Source organism: Gorilla gorilla, chromosome 5, assembly GCF_029281585.2.
Source record: "Gorilla gorilla gorilla isolate KB3781 chromosome 5, NHGRI_mGorGor1-v2.1_pri, whole genome shotgun sequence".
Classification (NCBI taxonomy): domain Eukaryota; kingdom Metazoa; phylum Chordata; class Mammalia; order Primates; family Hominidae; genus Gorilla; species Gorilla gorilla.
Genome location: NC_073229.2, coordinates 140419900 through 140442273, shown reverse-complemented (window position 1 = coordinate 140442273; position 22374 = coordinate 140419900). Strand labels below are relative to the sequence as shown.

Below are 22374 nucleotides of genomic sequence, written 5' to 3'. Positions count from 1 at the left end.
TGGTTGTCTCCTCAAACCCTTTGCCAAATGCTGAAGGAAATTTGGAAACTAAGAATCCAAGCGGAAAGCATATGCCTCTATAAAGGAGAGTGGATGTTTTCTTTTTTAGGCATTTTCTTGGTATTGTGAAAATGGAGAGATTGAGTTCTGACCTGAGAGAGGAGAGGGGACTTTGTGAGTATCTTAGACTGGCAGTTATATATTTCTGAGAACTAGGAGTTTATAATTATGAAGTGATCTCTCTCATGCTAATCATTTTTCCCCTTAATATCTACTTTGTTTCATATTAATGCAGCCACTCTCTCTCTCTCTCTCTCTTTTTTTTTTTTGGTTACTGTTGGCATGGTATTATTTCGTCCATCTTTTGATATTTAAACTTTCAAACTTTCTGAATCCTTATGTCTCAGATATATCTCTTATAAACAACCTATAATTGGGTATTGTTATTTTTATTTTTTTTATTTTTATTTTGAGACAAGAGTCTTGCTCTGTCGCCCAGGCTGGAGTGCAGTGGCGCAATCTCCGCTCACTGCAAGCTCTGCCTCCCGGGTTCACGCCATTCTCCTACCTCAGCCTCCCACAGGCGCCCGCCACCATACCCGGCTAATTTTTTGTATTTTTTAGTAGAGATGGGGTTTCACCGTGTTAGCCAAGATGGTCTCGATCTCCTGACCTCGTGATCCGCCCGCCTTGGCCTCCCAAAGTGCAAGGATTACAGGCGTGAGCCACCGTGCCCTGCCGGGTATTGTTATTTTTTAAAAATTGGCTATTAATTGGAGTATTTGGTCACATACATTTAATATAATTACTTCAGGTTTAAATTAAACATTTTACTAAATGTTTTCCATTTGTCTTGCTGATTCTTTTTTTTTCTTTTTTGAGACGGAGTCTTGCTCTGTCACCCAGGCTGGAGTGCAGTGGCGCGATCTCGGCTCACTGCAAGCTCCGCCTCCCGGGTTCACGCCATTCTCCTGCCTCAGCCTCCTGAGTAGCTGGGACTACAGGCGCGCGCCACCACGCCTGGCTAATTTTTTGTATTTTTGGTAGAGACGGGGTTTCACCGTGTTAGCCAGGATGGTCTTGATCTCCTGACCTGGTGATCCTCCCTCCTCGGCCTCCCAAAGTGCTGGGATTACAGGTGTGAGCCACCACGCCCGGCCGTCTTGCTGATTCTTAATATTCTCTCATCTCCTTTGTTTTCTTTTAGATTCTTAAATTATTTTACATATTAGCTTGGTATATGTATATCATCACAATTCTCTTGACAGTTATTTTTGAGATTACAACATGCATTTCTGACATCAATACTGAACATAGTCTTATCCTTAATTGTTTAATTCTAGCATGTTAGAACATGTTAATTTTTGCTGCCCCACTCTGGCATATATATGCCATTGTCAGGCATTTTAATTCTCTATGTAAATCCCATGGGACTTTAATTTTTATTGTTTCAAACAGTAAGCATTCATTTTTTATTCATATACTTACACCATATACTTATATACATTCTTCTTGCATCTCCAGTCTTCCGACATGAATTATTTTTAATTGTACCTGGAGAATAATAATCTTTATTTCCTTTAGTGCAGGTTTCTGGACATACATTTTCTCTATTATTCTCTGTCTAAAAATATTTTACTTTTTTTTTTTTTTTTTTGAGACAGTCTTGCTCTGTTACCCAGGCTGGAGTGCAGTGGTGTGATCTCAGCTCACTGCAACCTCTGCCTCCCAGGTTCAAGCAATTCTCCTGCCTCAACCTCCAGAGTAGCTGGGATTACAGGCACCTGCCACCACACCCGGCTAATTTTTGTACTTTTAGTAGAGACGGGGTTTCACCACGTTGGCCAGACTGGTCTCAAACTCCTGACTTCAGGTGATCCGCCCACCTCGGCCTCCCAAAGTGCTGGGATTACAGGCGTGAGCCACCACATCCGGCCAATATTTTACTTTTATTCTTTACAATGTTTAACTGGGTATATAATTCCATCAAGATTCACATCATTTTCTTTCAGCAATTTAAAGCTATCATTCTATTGTCTTTGACTCTCCTCTGTTTCTGATAAGTCAGATGTCAATCTGTTATTTAATCTATATTTATGCTCTTGATTGCTTTTAATATTTAATTATCTTTGGCATTTAGCAGTTAACTCTGAATTTATTTTTTATTCATTTTGTTTCATTTCTTTGGGCTTCTTAAACCTTTGGCTTATTTTTTTCCCCATCATTTTCTCTCATCTCACTTATTCTCTCATCTCCTGGGACTCCAATCACAGATGCCCCTCAGTAACTGCAGGGGACCCCTGTGGATACCAAAGCCTGTGCATGCTCAAGTAAAAAAATGGCATAATATTTGCATTAAACCTACATACATCTTCCTGTATACTTTAATTCATCACTAGATTACTTAATATCGAATACAATGTAAATGCTATGTAAATAGTTATTATACTATATTTTTAAAAATTTGTAACATTTTAAATTGTTGTATTGTTTTATTGTTTTTTTCCTCTGAATAATTTTTATCCACAATTGGTTGAATCCAAAAATGTGAAACCCAAGAATACAGAAGGAAGATAACATCATTCTAGGACTCAAATTATTTCTAAAAACAATTCACATAAAATTCAGTGCATATCTTACCTGAAATCTTACTCCTTCTCACTATATCTTTTATGTCTCAGCCTCTCTTCTGTATCTTTTATGATTTTTCTCTTACTGCTTCATTCCAAATATGTTCTTTTGACCTAATTTCCAGTGCACTAAGTGACTTTTCATCTGTGTCTAATTCGCTGTTAAATCCATCTGTTAAGTTCTTAATTTCATTTTTTAAATATTTAAATTCTACAATCTCCATTCTTTTTATACCACAGTTTATACAATAGTTTTTGTCTCTACCAAATTTCTCATTCCTTCCTTTTCTGTATTTGACTATAATTAACATGGTTATTTCTGTTAGTGTGGTCTCATATCTTTATGTGGCCGGCTATTTTTCATTATGCACTATATTTTATATGAATTGTTTTTAGAAAAAATTTGAGTCCTAGAATGATGTTATCTTCCTCAAAAGAGAATCTATATTTGTTTCTACCAGGTGTGCAGGGGCACTAATAATCTGAAATCTCCTCAATCCAATTTTAGGTATTTAGCTGATTTCAAGCTGAGTTTTAGTCCCTGTGAAAATGGAGATTTCTTCTCAATTCATCCTTATTCTAAAGTAAAGCCCTTCAAGGCCTCAACATAGATTGAGGGAGTTCACCAGACCCACCCCTCCTTAGGCAGGCCCTCTCCTCCAGTTCCTACTCCTGTAGATTCATGAAGTTACTGAAAGGCCCACTCACCCTCTGTGGTGCCCCCTCCGGAATCAGCAAATACCCAGGGGGAAAAGCAGCCTCAAATGCCAGGTTCACCTTACTGGGCCTCCTCAGCAGCTTGTCCTGGTAACTCTTTCCCTAATTTTATAATATGCCTCCAAGCTGACTTAAAAAAAAAATTGTTGAGCTTTTGTAGTTGCCTCCCACAGAAGTGCTGGTCCTAATTACCTAGGTTCCATATCTAGAAGATTTTTCCCCAAAGATAAATCAATGTTGTGGCAACATTTCTTTTTCTTAAAGACAAGAATTCTAGTACTGGTCATTATTGTCTAGTAACAAGTGAAGCTTTATAGGTATTTTCCCCCTTACCTGCGATTGCTTCAATACTTGGAATTGCAATAGTGCTGTAAGTACTGATTCTCTTACAAGACCATGTATAAACCAAGGAGTCTTCTGTATTTTCCAGTCCCAAAACTGAATCAATAAAAAAAGAGCCCCATTTTTTAGATGAAGTATTTAAAGGCTTTGCTTTTGGTCCCTGAAACAAGAGAACAGAATAATTAAAATGGTGATTAACTAACGTTCAATCTCATAATTTTTTTGTCTATTAAGTAAATAAAAACTTTGAAACCCTGTAGGAATCTACAAATAGGCCTTGGGCCCACATTAAATTTTTGGAACAGGAATAATATTTCCTCCTTATTATGAAGTATCCTTTATTTTAAACACAAACTAGCTTTTTATATGGTCAATTGGTTATTATCTGAAAACTAGCCCAAACAAAGCAACCTAGAAAACATAATTTTTTCCCTATAATAAAAATAACTCTCTATTCTATTATGATGATGATGATGTCTAAAGGGTAGTTAAAAAACAACTTGGTCTAATTTTCTTATTTAGTATTTATTTTTTAGAAAGGAATGAGGATGGAATTATTATTTATTGCTTTCAATACAAATGGAACATGAAGTCAATAAAATTAATACAAAGTTTCAAATTATTAGTCTTTTTTTTTTTTTTTTTTTTTTTAACATGATGGTATTCAGCCTGACCAGGACAATTTTGGAGTCAAGTAGTATAAAGATACTTTAGCTTTCAAACATAAATATTTGTCTTTCAAGGAAAGAGCTGCAGGGAACCCTTACCTCATATTTTCCTTTCTTCTCTAGAGGCTCTGACTCTTCAGGCCTCTGACTCCTCGCGCCTTCATCCCCTCTGAGTTCTTCCAGGATGAGGACTGTCTCCCAATTACTATAGTGACGAGCTGGGAAAATATCTGAATGCATGCTGTCACCAAAATAAACAACCTGTAAGACAGATAGCAGATGCTGTTTGAGGCACAGAATTGTGAAAGTGGCATTTATTTCATATAAGGAAGAAGAAAATTTCTCAACAGGCATCAGAGTATGACAATCAAAAATTGCATAAACATCTTAACTTATTTGAATAATCTCACAGGTGACCATCAACTTGTCTCATTTGATTCACAGGGTGCCAGATTTGTCTTAAGAAGTTATACAACACATTCACAGGTGGAAGACAGCATAAGGTGAAATAAGTGATTTTATTCAATTTTCCTAAAGAAGTGAACCTATATGTTTACATAGATGTTTACAATTATTAATAAAATGGCCCCTGCAGTTGAAGAGCTGGTGAGGTATTAGAGACAACTTGTTATAGTGGGTTAGAGATTATTAAAAGTGCAAATCACAACCACTTTTCAAGTTTCTGGGCCCAACCCCAGACTGGTTGAAACAGAATCTGTGAGAGTGGGGCTGGGCATGTTGAATCTGGAAAGTTCCCTAGGTAGTCTGAGGCAATGGAGTCTGAGGACTCCATTGATTGAGTCCATACCTCTCAATTTTCAGATGTGAAAACAGAGTTAAGGGATATGAGAATCAGCATCTGCAAGTCAGACTGCTCCATCCATTAACCCTCAGGAGTCCCCAGGAGACTGTGGCATGGTGACAGCCAATGGAGCAGGGCTCTGTTACCCCACGATCTCTCAGCTCACAGAAATTCTGGTAAATATTTTCTTAGAAGAAAGGGTTCTGCTGTTAGAAATGCACCAATGTCCAACATCAACAATGTGATCATTCTGTCAAAAACAAGTGTATCTTTAAGCTAGTCTGTAGCATAATTTCAGTTGTTTGTTTTATATATGGAAACTTTTTAGATAGATTGTTATCAGGATAACATTCCACAGGCATCCTACACACTCATACACCCCCTAAATCTGTGGTGCCCTGCTTGGAATCCTTGCTCTTCTCTATCACAGATAGACAGCCTGTCTACATTGACAAAGGAAAGGCTTATTTAAGCAGAAGAATTAAGAGGAGAGATTTGGCAGTTCACAACTGCTTATGTCTGCAAGTGGGCACTGAGGACTTCTCCTCAACTGGGAAATACCTTGGGTTCAGGTTTGCCAGTCATTTTCTTCAGAAGTTCATAGAGGTGGACAGCGTTCCCTTGGGAGTACCAGCCAGGTTTATCCAGAGATGGCAGCGCCTCCTGCTCCTCATCATTCTCTGAAAATACAGTTTGACAATCATATACTTTTTAATCAAGTGAGAGTAGCCAGTTGGGCAGACCATACTTAGGGCATGGCTACAGGACATGTACAAACAAGAACCTTGTGGGGAAAGGAGCTGACATTCAGTGGTACCTACATATTATAAGGCCCTTATAGGTATATACTTTTTAATCCCGTGGCCTTCTTAATTGGGGAAAATAAGGTTCAAGGAAGTTATTTTGCCCAGGATCTCAATGCTGGTAAGTGATTTATTCAGTGATTAGACAGACATCTGCTTGACATCATGCCCCTACTGCTACAAAACGGTTTACCAAATAAATAACACAATGAAAGTCATTAGGTGTTAATTTTTTAGAATTGAGGGTGAGGAAGGTAAGTTTTTAATTAGTAGTCTATCAGATTCAGATGTAAATTTTGCACCCTTGGTGCCTCAAATGCTTTACCCTAGTACCAGCTTGGGGTGGGTGGGGAATGAAAGGACTATCTGATGCCAAAGCACAAGTTTGTGGACCATTCCAAGTTGTCCTCTCCCAACACATTACCTTCCTACTCCTGTTAAAGCAGGGCTAGTGAAAGAGGTAAATGTCTTTGCCTCTCTGAATTTTGCCAGCTATTCTATTACTTGTACATGAGCTGAAAAGCTGAAGAGAATCTGCCTACCAGCATGATGATTAAGGAAGATTGAGTAAGGTTTTATGAAATACATGATATATCTATCAGCAGAGACTTTGGTAGCTGTTGATATAGCTTTGCAAATTGTATGGAGAAAACCTCTTTTTTCTCACATCAATTGTACGATTTCTGATTTTAAAAAGGTTTATTCCCCCCACTTTTTTGGTCCTCTTTGCTGTGCCACTAAGAAGAATCTTATGAGATACAATCCTATGCTGGATACAGAGGTTGTGTATACAGAAGCTTATATAATTAGAAGGGTCCTCTTTAAGAGAACAAATACAGAATTAATACAAAATTACCATGGTCCCTGCTAGGATTTGGAAGAGATAAATGAGGGGGTCTTAAAGCTTAAGCTTCATTGGCTTTATTGTAAATCAACCCTGGAGTAGGACAGGCAGAAAACAAAGGGTTTAGAAAGAAGGCAAAGATGGTTATGTCAGTCATTAAAAATACATCTCTGGCAATGTTAGTACCTTTAACTAAAATCTAATTTTCCCTAAAGAAACTATATGTAAAAGTCACAGACAACAACATTAAATCTCCGCTTAGTTTATAACAAAAAACATCTTGAATCTGGTACTAGAGAATTTAAGATTTACAAATTAAAGTTTGGTCATTATAACTGAAATGAAATATAATTTATTCATTCTACTACAAAAATGAGTCAAATAATGTCACAATAATAAGGTGCATTTCTGCATAACCTCAGATATTTTAAACAAAATTCTAAAACTACATTTATAGATAATTACAGCCAAATCATAGCAGCTAGCAGCTTATGTTCAATAAATATTTATGCCTATCTTGCTGCCATTTCAGCAGTCATTTAAAAATTCTTCTGCAAAATCAAATGAAAATCCCACTATTCTTTTAAGAAAGAATAGATAGGAAGCCAAAATCATGTACTAGCCTAACATTAAAAGGGTCTAAGAAGATTCAGCATATTCCTGGAGAAACACAGTAAAAAGTGATCACTTCTCATGTCTGTTTATTTACTGAAATGTCTTACTATGCAAATAATGTGGATTTGATGGCAATTGGAAATGAATAATTTACAGAAATACTTCTGAAAAGACTCACAGTTGATATGTAGATGCCCACTTTGCAAGGATAACGGGAAGAGAATCTTTCTACTACTTATGAAAAATTTAAAAAAATCCACAGTATTATAATTTCTTAAATGTTGAGACTCAGTAATCTAATAGGAAGCAAAAAAAAAACAAAAAACCCAAATCAAGTCAAAACAAAAAATTCACTTTATACAAACATTACCTCCCCTCCCTGTTTCCAGCCTCTATACTGGAGGCTGCCTTAAGGAATAATTAATTTACAAGGGCAGCTGAGGCTGCGGGTTTTGGCAGAGCCTCCACAGCTAGGAAGCTGCAAGACTCAGAGAATTATTAATTCCTGCAGTAGACAGCCTGTTCGGACTGTGAAAGCCACAGAACTGAGGTGGAAGCTGTACAGTACAGAGGAACAAACTCAGGAAAGTTTCAAGCACAGTGTTTATAAACCCAAATAAACACTTTTTACATTATTTAGATAGTGCACTGTACTTCTTTATAAGGTCAATCAAAAATAGTTACATAAATCTCTATTTTTACATAATATTTAAAAATGTAGGCTGGGTGTGGTGGCTCACACCTGTAATCCCAACACTTTGGGAGTCTGAGGCAGGCAGACTGCTTGAGTCCAGTAGTTCAAGACCAGCCTGGTCAGCATGGTGAAACCACAGTCTCTTCAAAAAATACACAAATTCACTGGGTATGGGGTTGCACACCTGTAGTCCCAGCTACTTGAGAGGCTGAGGTGGGAGGATAGCTCGAGCCCGGAGAAAGAGGTTTCAGTGAGCCGAGATCATGTCACCACACTCCCCACTGGGTGACAGAAGTAGACCCTGTCTAAAAACAAACAACCCCCACCCCAACCCAAAAAACAGTGTCCCGCAAAGAGTACAATGAGGATATTGATTTTAAAAAGTATAATTAAAAATATGTTAGAAGGGCCAGGCATGGTGGCTCACACCTGTAATCCCAGCACTTTGGGAGGCTGAGGCAGGTGGATCACAAGGTCAGGAGTTCAAGACCAGCCTGGCCAGAATGGTGAAACCCTGTGCCTACCAAAAATACAAAAAATTAGCCGGGCATGGTGGCGCGTGCCTGTAGTCCCAGCTACTCGGGAGGCTGAAGCAGGAGAATTGCTTGAACCCAGGAGGTGGCGATTGCAGACTGGACTTCAGCCTGGATGACAGAATGAGATTCCGTCTCAAAAAAAAAAACAAAAAAAAACCAGTTATAAGATATAGAAAGATAAAGAAAACGTTAGAAGATATAGAAAAAAATAAACAAGACAAAGGGGATAGATGGTGATGATAATTTGCTTCCACAGTTTTAAAATGGGGATAATAACAATGCTTACCTCACAGAGTGGTTGTGTAAATAAATTAATACAGATAAAAATAGAGCACATGGAAAAGTGTCTGCCACAAAGTAAGTGTTTAAGAAGTCTTAGCTATAATCCCTTCAATTTACAGATGAATAAACTGATATCTGAAAAAGTTAAGGAATCTGCCCAAAGTCACTGAAATGTTATAATAAGAGCCAGGACAAGAATGCACTTTGCCTCCTTATTCCAAAGGATTTCAAATTGGTGCTAGAAGACAAAGATGATACTCCCAGAGAGCATTTCCGAATTTGGATTCCTGGACCTGAATGTGTCCCATGGTATTGCCACAAACAGGAAACAACTAAAGCACAGAATAAACCTTTATCTGGCATCCCTGAGGACACCTGCAAACTAACAATTCTCACTTAGGATGGAGCCTCAGCCAACCTCCTATGACATCTTTATATAAGGCTCAAATTTAGTGCTGTTACAATCTTCCATATATATTGAAAACAGGTCAGCAATGAATGAAGAAAAGAAGGAGGGCTTTAGAATGCCCTTTGAACTGAATGTTATAGTTTATTATTTTCACAATGTCCCTCAAATTCACTGATAAAAAGCTTTATTTCATAAAACAGCAAACCTGTATTACTTTCCTAAAATTCCACTGTCCCAGCTTTAATTTAAAGCAATCTTAACAGTTAGGTAAAATGTATTAATTGAAAACATTTTTCTATAAAAATATATTATTAGGGCAATTTTCTATACCAAAGTTCTACAAGACATACAAATTATTCCTCAAACCCTTTAACTTAATCACTAATAGATGTTTGGGTTATAAAATAACTATAAAGGAGAAAACTCATAGGAGAACAAAGCTCAAATCTTTTCTTTTAGCCTACAAACTACCAAAAAACTGACCTAATGAAGTTAAGAAACAAATGAAGGTTGGTTAAAGAGATGGAGGAGCCATCAATTTAGGCAAATAAATAAAACTAAAGCTGTCTTGGGAACTGTAATTTATTCCTAAATATAGCTATGTCTTACTACAATGAAGTATATCTTTTTATTTTCTTATTGTAAGAACATATGGACAAGACGAGTTTAAAAAACAGTAAAGTTTTTGACAGTATAATCGTTACAAAGTAGATATGGGACAATGATACAGTCAAGGCTAGACTGACAGCCTTGAATAAAGCTAAGCAAAACTTACCACAGAGAGCAGAACCTGTGAGAAGTTTTGTAGGCCAGAAGCAGTAACCTCAACTCACAGAGACTGCTGCCTCCCCTAAACTCCCCAAGCACTTGGTGTCACTACTTTATTAATGTTTAAAAATATGCATTTATGAGATTTTTTCTGAATCAGTAATATATTTACATGTTTTTTAAGTCTTATTTTTGAACTCTATCTGGTATGCACTCACCTCCTCTGCTCTTTTATGCATATAAAAGCAAATACGAATATGAGTATATTCTTTTCCTCCATGTTTTTACACATTTGTTGAGACATAATCAACATACAATAAATGGAATATATTTAAAGCATATAATTTGATGAGTTTCAGTATATGTATATACTTGTTATGGCCTGAATTATGTTTCTCCCCAAATCATAAGTTAAAATAATAACCCCTAGTACATCAGAATGTGACTATTTAGAGATGGAGCCTTTAAAGGCTGGATTAAATTAAAATGAGACTCTCAGGGTGGACCTAATCCAATAGAGTCTCCTTTAAGAAGATGAGATTAGGACACAGATAGACACAGAGGAAAGACTATGTGAAGACACAGGCAGAAAACAACCATCTACAAACCAAGAAGAGAGAGGCCTTAGAAAAAACCAATCCTGCTACAACCTGGTTTCAGACTTCACAGCCTGCAGAACTGCAAAGAAATAAAATACATCGTTCAAGCTATCTAGTTTGTGGTATTTTGTTATGGCAGCCCTAGCAAACTAATATAATACTAATAATTTTAAAATGCTTTTAAATGCTAATATTAGAATAATCTGCATGAGGCTCCGCAACTTGCTATTTTTAAACTATTTTATAGCTAGCACAGTGTAATCTACCTCCTTTTAAAATATGTGCATTTCATTCTATTTTACACATGTTCTATTATTTATTTATTAATAATAGTCCTCTATAGATAGACATGTGGGTTGTTGCCAATGTTTTTCTGTTACAAGTAAAAAGTTACAAACATGACAGGATCTGCACAGCCTGGTGGAGTCAAACAGAATCTGAGCTAGAAATACAATTCATTTTCTTTCTCGTCTCATTCTTCATTTTTACTATATTTCACAGACTGTTTTAGTCAGTAGGGATATAGCAGTGAATGAGATGGCTCAAGTCTCTGCCCTAAACATCTCTTCCCTAAGGATGCTTATATTCTGGTGGCAATCTCTGACTTGTTAGAGGTTACTAAATAATGAATTATGATTAAAAATATATTTACAATTTTTATTTCTAGGATTCCTTTCTGTATATACGTAAATTTGACCAAACAGTTCATATTTACTTTTATAAATCTCTTCCTCAATTCTGGGCTAGACTTTTTTTTCTCCAGTTGTTCATTTTCATACATACTTTCTCTGTTTCTTGGCATGGACAGGTAAGACATTTTTCAAGTAAAATGTCTAGTAAAATGCTTGTGTTGAGGGCTATAACAGGAAAATTATACTATTAAAGAAAAAGTGTGATTCTTACCCTTATCTACTTTGGTTTGTGGGGGGGATTTACCATTCATTCATAGTTTTTTTTTTTTGAGATGGAGTTTCGCTCTTATTGCCCAGGCTGGAGTGCAATGGTGCTATCTCGGCTCACTGCAACCTCTGCCTCCTGGGTTCAAGCGATTTTCCTGCCTCAGCCTCTGAGTAGCTGGAATTACAGGCACCTGCCACCAGGCCCAGCTAATTTTTTGTACTTTTAGTAGAGATGGGGTTGACTAGTTCGCAGATGGATTCAGCCTCCTTCATTCGGGTAGCTTTTAATGTTGTTGGAATTGTGCTAAAGACAGAAAGATTCCTGCACACAGCTGCACCCCTCAGCACTAACATCCGGTGACAAAGTTCAGCAGACAATTTCCCAACTGTAGCCAAGTGAAAGCACTAAACAATACAGAGAAAGAAACAGCTCTGACTGGAGCTGCAGAAGGAAGGTATCACAAAGGAGGTGTGATTTGTATGTTTGACCTTAAATAAGAGGTAGGAAGTCACCAGAGAGGAAAGGGAGAAGGCATTCTACATATATCTATGCCACTCAAAGTGTGATCTTCCAACCAGTAGCATCTGCTTCACCAGACAAGTTATTTAGAAATGCAGAATCTAAGGCTTCACCAGGGCCTCTGAATCAGAATCTCCATTTTAACAAGATCTCTAGGTGATTCACGTGTACATTAAAGTCTGAGAAACACTGATGTTGACAGAATAGCGAGAACAAAAACTTGATATAAGAATAAAAGGCAATCATTTCAGTAGGAGTAAAGGGTACTTTTATAGAGATAGAGTTAAGGAAGATGGAAAGGTAATTTAGGAACCAGATTGTACAATTAGCCTTAGGATGCTATATGGAATGGAAGCCAATGAGATACTGTGTGCATGTGATTAAATATATTTGTGCCTAAGTAAATAATAAAAAAAGATGTGGGAAATTTTAAAGAACTCAAAAATAGAAGTCTGTGCTAATGAAAAGTGAAGAGAGGTTGGGGAGCGGTTAGATGGCCTAGTGGAAAGGGAGAGGAGGACAAAGATGAGAGATTTCCAGGTATATTAAGCAGGATTTAATGCATAGCATACTGGAGGTAAAAGGGTGAAGACAACGGAGGTTATTAGCTGGAGAATTCTAATGGATGGTTAAGTAAAGAATACACACAAGGTGACCGGCATGTTTGGTTGTTTTTGGTTTCTAGGCGGAAGGAGAATCTCAAGCTTGATATCAGAACACTGAGTGGAGCTGCCTAGTGTGGAGGAGGAACTGCGTATGAGACTCAGGAAAACAGGTCTCAGGGAAAGATTTGGGAGTCAGAGTCAGTGTATTGGTGACAGCTAAGGCCAAGGGACGAGAGAGAGAGAGAGAGAGAGAGAGAGGAGAGAGGGAGAGGGAGAGAGGGAGGGAGGGAGAGAGGGAGGGAGGGAGGGAGGGGGAGAGAGAGAGAGAGAGAGAGAGAGAGAGAGAGAGAGAGAGAGAGAGAGAGAGAGAGAGAGAGGGAGAGAGAGAGAGTTGGCTCATGATTCTCCCAATGGCGGGCAGGGGCAGGAACTGAGCTAGCAGCATTGGCGACACTGCGATGAACAAGGCTGGCACGTTCCATCTCCAATGATAATTTAATCTTGCAAGTCAGAGATTCCCCCGTATCCCCACCCTCTGCACTGGCGAGGATCTGGTGACGCACTGCACGTGATAGAGAACAGAGGATGAAGATTTTGCTTGGAAGACGCTTCTCCCCTCCATACATCCTTAAGCACTGGCAGGAATCAGACTGGAGGGAGGAGCTCAGTCCTGACTGACACTGGTATCAGCATCCTTGCCCCTGTTACCATGACAACAGCTGACGTCAAACCTGTGCGACTCGCTAAGGCCATGCTGTGTTTCGTGATTGGCTCGCTGTGCCTTCCATCCTAGCAAGCTCAGTTGCATTAACTTTACTTTAACCATTTGGAGCAATGACTTAAATATTGTGCCATTTCACACAAGGGATGATACAGGCAGTGGTGGGAATGTACTGAGGACAAACCTGAGAAAACAGAAGGACAACTTAAAAGGGAGGGAAGAAATGAGGATGACTGATTTTTTAGGGTAGTGCAAAAGTAATTGTGGTTTTTGCTTACTAGCTTTGTTAAAGTCTGTGCTTGGAAAAGTAACTAAAATGTAATTATCGAATATGGGAAGAGGGGCATGCTAAAATGGGATGGGGATTTAATGAGCTGTTGCAAGCACATCAACTCTCCTGCCACCCTGGGGCTGTGGGATGTGAAGATTTTAGAAGACAGATAGAAATAGGCTTCTGAAGGTCAGAGAAATGTGAAGCCCAGAGACAAGGAAATGTCAACCATCAGTATATAGATGATAGTTAAAAGCTTCCCAGTGGTAGAGAGCTGAAGGACAACAGGAGAAGAAAGGAGAGCCAAATACAGAATGTTAGGGAATATCAACATTAAAAGAGAAAGGTAGCAGAAATGGAGGTAAAGCAGTTAGAGGTAGCTGAAGAATCAGAATCAGCAGCAGAATAGACACATAATAGAGAATGTAATGAAGTAGGGATTTTAAAATATGTGCAGTATAGTCCTGTAATTAGTAATTGTTCTCACAATCTTTTTTGCATTCTAAATAGAATAAAGTATTTTGGTTTAATTCTAAAAAATATTTCTTCCACTGAAATATTTTAAATCAGAGGCCTAGAAAACAAAGGCTGGAAAGAACCTTAGATATCTAGCCCTCCTGGATGTGATAAAAATGAGGTAAGCTTTTCTTCTTTTTTTTTTTTTTGTGTCGGAGTTTCACTCTTGTTGCCCAGGCTGGAGTGCAATGGCGCGATCTTGGCTCACCGCAACCTCTGCCTCCCAGGTTCAAGCGATTCTCCTGCCTCAGCCTCTCTAGTAGCTGGGATTACAGGCATGTGCCACCATGCCCGGCTAATTTTGTATTTTTAGTAGAGACGAGGTTTCTCCATGTTGGTCAGGCTGGTCTTGAACTCCCGACCTCAGGTGATTCGTCTGCCTCATCCTCCCAAAGTGCTGGGATTACAGGCGTGAGCCACTGCTCCCGGACAAAATGAGGTAAGTTTTTCTAAATATCTGTACAAAAAGCATGAAATCCTATATACGCTGAGATTGCTAAGCACTTTACAGTCTTCATTACAGAGACTGGTAGGACTTTGGGTCCTGCTTCATCAATCCAGATTTTTCATCTCTAAAACCACAGAAGAGAATGAAACACAGTAGACTGCTAGTTAAAATGAAATTTTTATCAGACTTTCTGGCTATATCCCGAAATGCACAGACAACAAAAGCAAAAATAGATAAATGAGATTACATAATACTAAAAAGCTACACAACCACAAAGAAAACAGTCAACAAAGTGAAAACAATCTGTAGAATGGTAGAAAATATTTGCAAACCATACATCTGATAAGGGGTTAATATCCAAAATACAAAAGGAACTCAACTCAATAGTAAGGAAACAAATAACCCAATTAAAAAAATGAGCAAAGGACCTGAATAGACATTTCTCAAAAAGATATACAAATGTCTAGCAGTTATATGAAAAAGTGGTCAACATCACTAAGCATTGGGGAAATACAAATTAAAACCATAATGAGATATCACCTCATACCTATTAGAATGGCTATTATCAAAAAGACAAAAGATAAGTGTTAAAGAGCATGTGGAGAAAAGGGAATCCTTGTACATTCTTGGTGGGATTGTAAATCAGTTTAGCCATTACGGAAAAAAGTGTGGAGGTTCTTCAAAATAATTAAAAATAGAACTACCATATGATCCAGCAACTCCAATGCTGAGTATATATGCAAAATGTGTGAAATTGGTATGTTGAGCTATCTGCACTCCCATGTTCATTACAGCATTATTCACAATAGTCAAGATATGAAATCAACCGAAATGTCCATTAGCAGATTAAAGGATAAAGAAAATATGGTATATATACATAATGGAATACTATTTGACCTTAACAAGAAAGAAATCCTGTCATTTGTGACAACATGGATGAACCTGGAGGACACAATGTTTAGCAAAATAAGCCAGGCACAGAAAGACAAATACCATATGATCTCACTTACATTTGGAATGTAAAAAAGCCAAACTCATAGAATCAGAAAGTAAAACGGTGGTTATGTGAGGCTAGGGGTAGGGGTATTAGGAGATGTTGGTCAAAGGACACAAAATTTCAGGTAGGAGGAATAAATCCATAAATCCAAGAAATATATTGTACAAAATGTAGAGTTAAAAATAATATATTGTATATTTGAAATTTACTAAGAGAATAGATTTTAAGTGTTCTTACCACACACACAAAAAATGATAATGTGAGGTAATACCTACTTAAATAGTATCATTTAGCCACTCTACAATGTATATATATATCAAAATATCATGTTGTACAACATAAATATATAATTTTTACTTGTCAATTAAAAAATAAATGAAATACAAATTAGAGAAAGTAGAAATTAAAAAACTAAGTGTTTATACAACCCAAAATGTAAAACAATTTTTTAAAATGGCATATTTATTATCAGGATGTGCTTATTTTTAAAGTTTAGATTCCTAATATTTCCATACCATAAATTCAATCAAAAAGACTTTCAAGTCTTTTGATGAGTATAATATTTAAAAATATATAGTTTGGATAAACATCATTATTATGTCAGCCCTCAAATCCAATTGTACTATACAACTAACAGAAAATATTGCACAGAAGTCTTAAGATAGGTACTTCTAAAGTAATCGTTTTTTAAAAACTCCACCCTTTTTCTCAGTATACTCTCAATTAAATTGAGAAAAACTACATAAAATGCTGTAAATTGTCAGCATAGTTAATGCATTTATAATTTCCAATATGTTAAAAAAACTTGGTATATTTTTAACGTGCAGTTTTCCATTAATTGTATCTTTGTGTGAAATTTTAATAAAAATCTTATGGAATGGCATAAATACTACTATGGGTATAAAAGCGGTATAGATTTTCTTGGAACAAAATATGCAAACCCCACAAAAATAAAAATAAAAACAAATATTTATTGGGTACTTATATATTTAAATGTAAGTTTGTAAAGTAGGGAAAAACATTTAAATTTTTTTCTGGTTTAATTATAAGAATATTATTAGAATCCTTGATAACAGATTATTTCTTAATATCAAGGATTTTATTATATAAGACTTTAAACCAATATATAAAAACAACATCAACCTACTTCTTTCTACTAGACTAGGGTTTCTTAGCCTTGGCACTACTGAGATTTGGGGCTAGATAATTCTTTGTCGTTGGGGGGTGCTGTCCTGTGTGTTGTAGGCTGCTTAGCAGCACACCCAGCCTCCACCCCCCTCCAAAGGTGCGACAACCAAAAACGTCTCCAGACATTGCCAAATTTGCACTGAAGGGCAAAACTGCCACCGTTGAAAAGCACTGCAGCAGATCATTCTCATCAGCACATATACATATTCCAGTATCTTCGATCTTAAAAAAATAAAATATGCCCTTAATCCTACACTGTCTTCCAGCTAAAACCTCAATTCTTTGACTGCCTTTAGAGCTAAAATTCTAGAAAGAGCTGCACATATACCCCGGTTCCATACCTCCAATGAACTACTCAAGATACTGCAATTTAGTTTCTATCCCACCACTCTATGGCAACTGTTCACTGAGGCACTAGTGATCTCCATCTTGCCCACCCCAGTGAAGATTTCTCTTTCCTCATTTCAGTGGACTTTTTCTGTAGCACTTGGACTAGCTGGCTACCCTTTCCTCTTTCCTCTGGCTTCTGAACACGTATTCTACTGTTTTCCCTACTATAATCTATCTGCTGCCACACTGCACTCTTTCTTCTCTATCTTTAATATTAGAGAATGTCAGGGCTTGGTCCAGGCCTTTTGCCTATCTACATTCTCTCAATATTTGGTTTCATATAATCCCCTGGCTTCGAATACCTATCTATGAACTGATGATTACTCCCAATACATATCTTGAGCCTAGACTTGTTCCCTTGGACTCCAGGCATATTTATTCAATTTCCTAATTGATAGTGACAGTTACATAACTCATAGGCATCTCAAAATTAACATGTTGAAAAATGAGTTCTTAACAGATGTAACCCCTACTCCACACAACTTTATCCTCTGTATTTTTCCCCAAGTCTGTAAATGGTACCACCATCTACTCACTTGCTCATTTGAGGAAAAAGAAAAATCAACCACCTGGAAGTTATTGTTTATTACTCCTTTCTTTTCGTCTGCTGTTTCTTTAAGTATCACCGAGCCCTCTGTGTTTTCCAACTCCATAATGTATTTAAATATATCTACCTCTCTCCATTTCCAGTACTGTCGCTCTGGACCAAACCACGACAGTTATCTTACTAGGGACGCTGCAGTTGCCAGGTCTTCTTCTTTCCATCCTTCCCCACACTCAAACCATTCCCCACCCAGCAGCCAAAGTAGTCTCTTATATCACTCTTCTGCCTCAAACAATGGAACAGCTTCAGGTTACTTGTGGAATAAAATTTAAACCCCTTTCCACTGCTTATGCGGGTGCCTGCCTCCCTAACTTCACCCCCTCCCACCCCATGACCATGTGCCAGAATGGCAGGTCTCTTCTCTGTTACTAGAATGTGACAAAACTACTCTCCTACTGGGCCTTGGCATTCATTTGATCCACTGCCAGGAACACTCTTCCTCTGCTCTTCTCATCACTTGTCCCTTAGGGCTCGCCTTGCAAGTCACCTTACCTAACCTTTTTGGACAGAGCTTCCCTGGCCAGCCACTCTAAGGAGGCCTGCCCCATATACTGTACCTCATAAGGTGGTTATTAGCTTCATGACATGTACTACAATCCATAAGCATCCCTTGCACTTGCTGATGTGCTCACATGTTCACACATCTGTCTGGTGCACAGAAAATGCCTTGGTGCTTGACACGTGCTACCATGAACCTCACTTAGATTTCACTGTTCATAAGCACATCACTGAGTACTGAGCTACTATCAAATGCCTAGAACTGAATCAGGCTTTTGAATAGCAAAGTTCAAGGTAAATAATACTGTATTACCATATTAAATAAATGTATTAAATCCATCTGACTCACATGAACACTTTTTTGGGAAATTTTAAATTTTATTTCAAAGCAGGGTAGTGTGTGGCCATGGGAAAGCAGAGAAATGTATATTAAATATCAGTCCCACCTGGCCCAGGTTGTTATATAATGCCAAGCATATGAATCAAAAGTAAAATTATAAATCATATATTATGGTGGATACTTATATATATTTTGCATATAATATGCATGTATGTTAATTTTATCATTCTGTTTAAAATACAGCTAGATTTCTAGGTAGATCTATAAATTTTATTTGTTAATAATCTTTTATACATTTATGTGCATTTGCAACCATTAAGTGTGTTTCAATTTCCAACCATCCTGGATTTATTTTAGATGTTCATCTCCTAAGAGAACTTCTGAATGGTCCTCAAATGTTAATATATCATTGAGCTTATTTGAAACTACTTAAATAGAAATAAAAGACACAACAGATATCAAAACACTGTCTTTCACTCCCCAAAAACTATAACTTCTCTATTCCGGATCAGGCTCTTCTTTTTATTCATTTATATATTTATTCAAGAAGCTTTCAAGAACACCTACTATGAGTACCTCACTCTATTATCATTCTTTTCCATCTGCAAATCCCTTTCATTCCACGTCTCTCCCTATCAGTCTCTTCTACATGAATGACAATTCTAAATAACCTTTCAGGAAGGGCTTGCCTGTTCCCCAGAGAGAGGAATGTTTCATTTGTTATGATCCTCATGTGTTCCGCAGGCGCTTTTGTTCTAGAAGATAACTTGACTGATTTATCACAAGTAATCCATCCTTCAAATATTTATCGAGGCATTTATTTAGGCCCTAAAAACTAAGGTGAAGTTCATGCCCTTCATTTTTAAAGTTGGGGAGAGACTGACATGCAAAGAAATAATTGTGATATAAAGTGGTAGCATAAAATTTAATACAAACATAGGTTTATTATCTTTTTTCTTCCCCATGAGAGGAAAGAAGACATGGCATTGCATGTAACACAGTGTTCTGCACAAGGTTGTTAGCCAACTGTATATAGGAAAAGAAAGAAACCAAATGTAACTTACCGAGTGTCCGGAAAGGTCTCTGACTTGGTAAGTGGGAGAAGAAACCAGGCTTCAATGCATTTGTAATCACAATGTCAAAAAGGTCTGTAAAATCATTCCTAAAAGCAACACAATTTTTCATAAGTTTATTTTAAGAATTAGAAAAGGTCCATATAAAACAGAACTTGATCTTTGCTTATCTATTTTACCACAGCATCATTTATCTTTTGACTAACTTTTACATGCTTTATATTTTTCTCACACACTTTAAGGTGAACATTCCACTGGAAATAGAAGGTGGGTGAGTACTAGTCTTCCTGACAACTCTTTGAAGTATAAACATAATCAGGAAAAAAAAGAGAGTAGCACATAGACTCTAGGTACCAAGCTGGCTTTGGTAGTGAACTCAATAGTTTCTAACAGCTGGAAATATTTGGAAAATCTATCTTCAAATTTGGGGGCCTGAAATTGGCTGGCTTTGTTAGCTTGAAGAGTTAACAATTTTGTGTGTTACATGGGTCCCACAGAAAGCAGCATTATAGCAAGTCATGGTCATCTTTCAGAGAGTGCTTCAAATGTGAAGAAGACACTTTATTTGACAATCAGTGTAGTCTTATAATGTGGAAACTTTTGTATGACAATAATTAATGATTTTAAATCTGTAGTTAGCATTATATTAAGGATTACTTTTGATGGCAAAGGCAAGGTAGCCCTTCTCCTGAAGGACTCACTATTACAATGGGGGAAACAGTATTTACCCAACATTCTAGAATACTTTTACAAATCCAAACAGCAATACATAGAAATTAAGATGAAGAAAGACTATGGTTATCTATGCTAATAAAAAAGGAATTAAAATCCAGATTGTTCATTTTAAAGCATGGGCCCACTACTAGGATAGCAAATGTCTCTATGAGAGGCACCTTCTAAGACATCCAGGACTTTAGCCTTAATTCACCCAAAGGATGCATTATTATGTATCAGCCTGTATATTATTCAGAAAGCAGGAATTCTACTCACAGATTGTAAGCATATCATAGAAGAAACTAAAGCCACACATGCTAAGGAACATGGAAATCATGATGCTAAAAAAGCTGGTGAAGGTAGGTTTTAAGGCTCAAACTTGCTCCATACTCATGGCAATTCGGTATTTGATGGAATTTGAGGAAACATCAGGGGAGACCTAATGACTCATGTAGAATCTTGCTTTGACCACAGACATTTCCTGGTATTTCCCACAAGAATAAGTATTTACACACTGAAGTCTATCAGCTATTCCTGTCTAATTCTCTACCTGTATTATGCTATTTAAATATCCCCTCATACCCACAAGGAATTACTGTACCATTTTTATGACGACAAAATTGAGGCTTAAAGAGGTTATAAAACCTGCCCCAGGTAATACAGTAAACTGCAGAGCGGGGCTTGAAATCAAGTCTGTCTTACTTTAAAGTCTATGCAGTTATACTGCCTTCATTCTCATGAATTCAATCCCATCACGGCTGTGTTAAACAGTAAAATACACGGCTCTGCACGGAAATGACTAAAGAGTGGCTGTACTCCAGGTATCTGTGGAGGAGTATAACCTACAACTCAGAGTCCCTCAATCATCGTCCAAAGATGAGAAACCAAATTCATGGAAAACTGAAGGATATACCGTTTACCACCTTCTAGAAAACCTAAAACCTGGACATTCTGTGAGCTATGAGCATACTGGTCCCCAATAACATTGCTTTGCTAAAATGTACTTGGTTGGGCTGCTGTCAGCAGAGATTGAGGTATGTCATGAGAAAAAAAATCAACTTGTCACTCAGCATTGTTTAAAATAATGATATGGTCATGGCTGACACTTTTAAAAAAGCCCTGGTCTAATTTGCTATCTGTATTTCATAAGGCAATGAAAACTGAATGACTCATCACTCACCCAAGGATATATTCGCAGAGAAGTCTACAGTAATCACTGTGAGAACTGGTAATTAACAGAAGAATTTTCCCAGCATTCTTTAGCTGTCGAAGCCATTTTTTCACAGATTCAGGACAACTATGTAAATATCTGCCTGGATCTCTTTTTATTTCTGGAAAATATATTCCACAGTTTTCTGAAAAATAAAAATATCAATGAGGTTTCTCTTTTTAAACATTTTTTGACTAAATATATTCTCTAACAAGTTAATCTCTTTCAAATCTATAGATAAAACTAAAAGGATAAGAACAAGGTTTGACCAACCTAGCAATTATGCCAATACTATTTGCTTTTTAAGAATAGTTCTTTACTTGAAAACACAATATTGTTTGAAAATGTTAGTTGATAATATTCGCTGGCTATTTGACAAGAACTGATAAACTGTTAAAACAGGTAACACAAGAAACACAATATGATCAGCATTTTCAAATGCTGTAAGAGAAAACCTTACATTTGAAATATCAATTGTTACAAATACTCTTTTAATTATTCAATGAATATTTGCTGAATACAGACAAGAAACAAATCAACACTCAGATATTGCACCAGGATCACGTCTTTTGCATAAATAGCCAAGAAGGGCGATGAGTTCCTCAGAGACACAGTTTGCTATTTCAGATGGAATCTATACTAGGGGAGCCATTCTATAGCCTCTGAGAAGT

The 22374-nt window shown here is 37.2% G+C and overlaps 1 protein-coding gene across 1 annotated transcript in view; it reads right to left on the bottom strand.

Annotated features, from left to right (window-relative positions):
• Positions 1-22374, bottom strand: part of NT5DC1 (5'-nucleotidase domain containing 1) — a 146241-nt gene that overhangs the window by 1417 nt on the left and 122450 nt on the right. Inside the window, exons 7-11 of the mRNA XM_004044564.5 lie at positions 21674-21848; positions 19771-19868; positions 5721-5839; positions 4457-4618; positions 3681-3849 (exon numbers count right to left, since the gene is read on the bottom strand). Of these exons, the coding sequence (XP_004044612.1) occupies positions 3681-3849; positions 4457-4618; positions 5721-5839; positions 19771-19868; positions 21674-21848 (723 nt within the window). The remainder of the gene's footprint in view (positions 1-3680; positions 3850-4456; positions 4619-5720; positions 5840-19770; positions 19869-21673; positions 21849-22374) is intronic.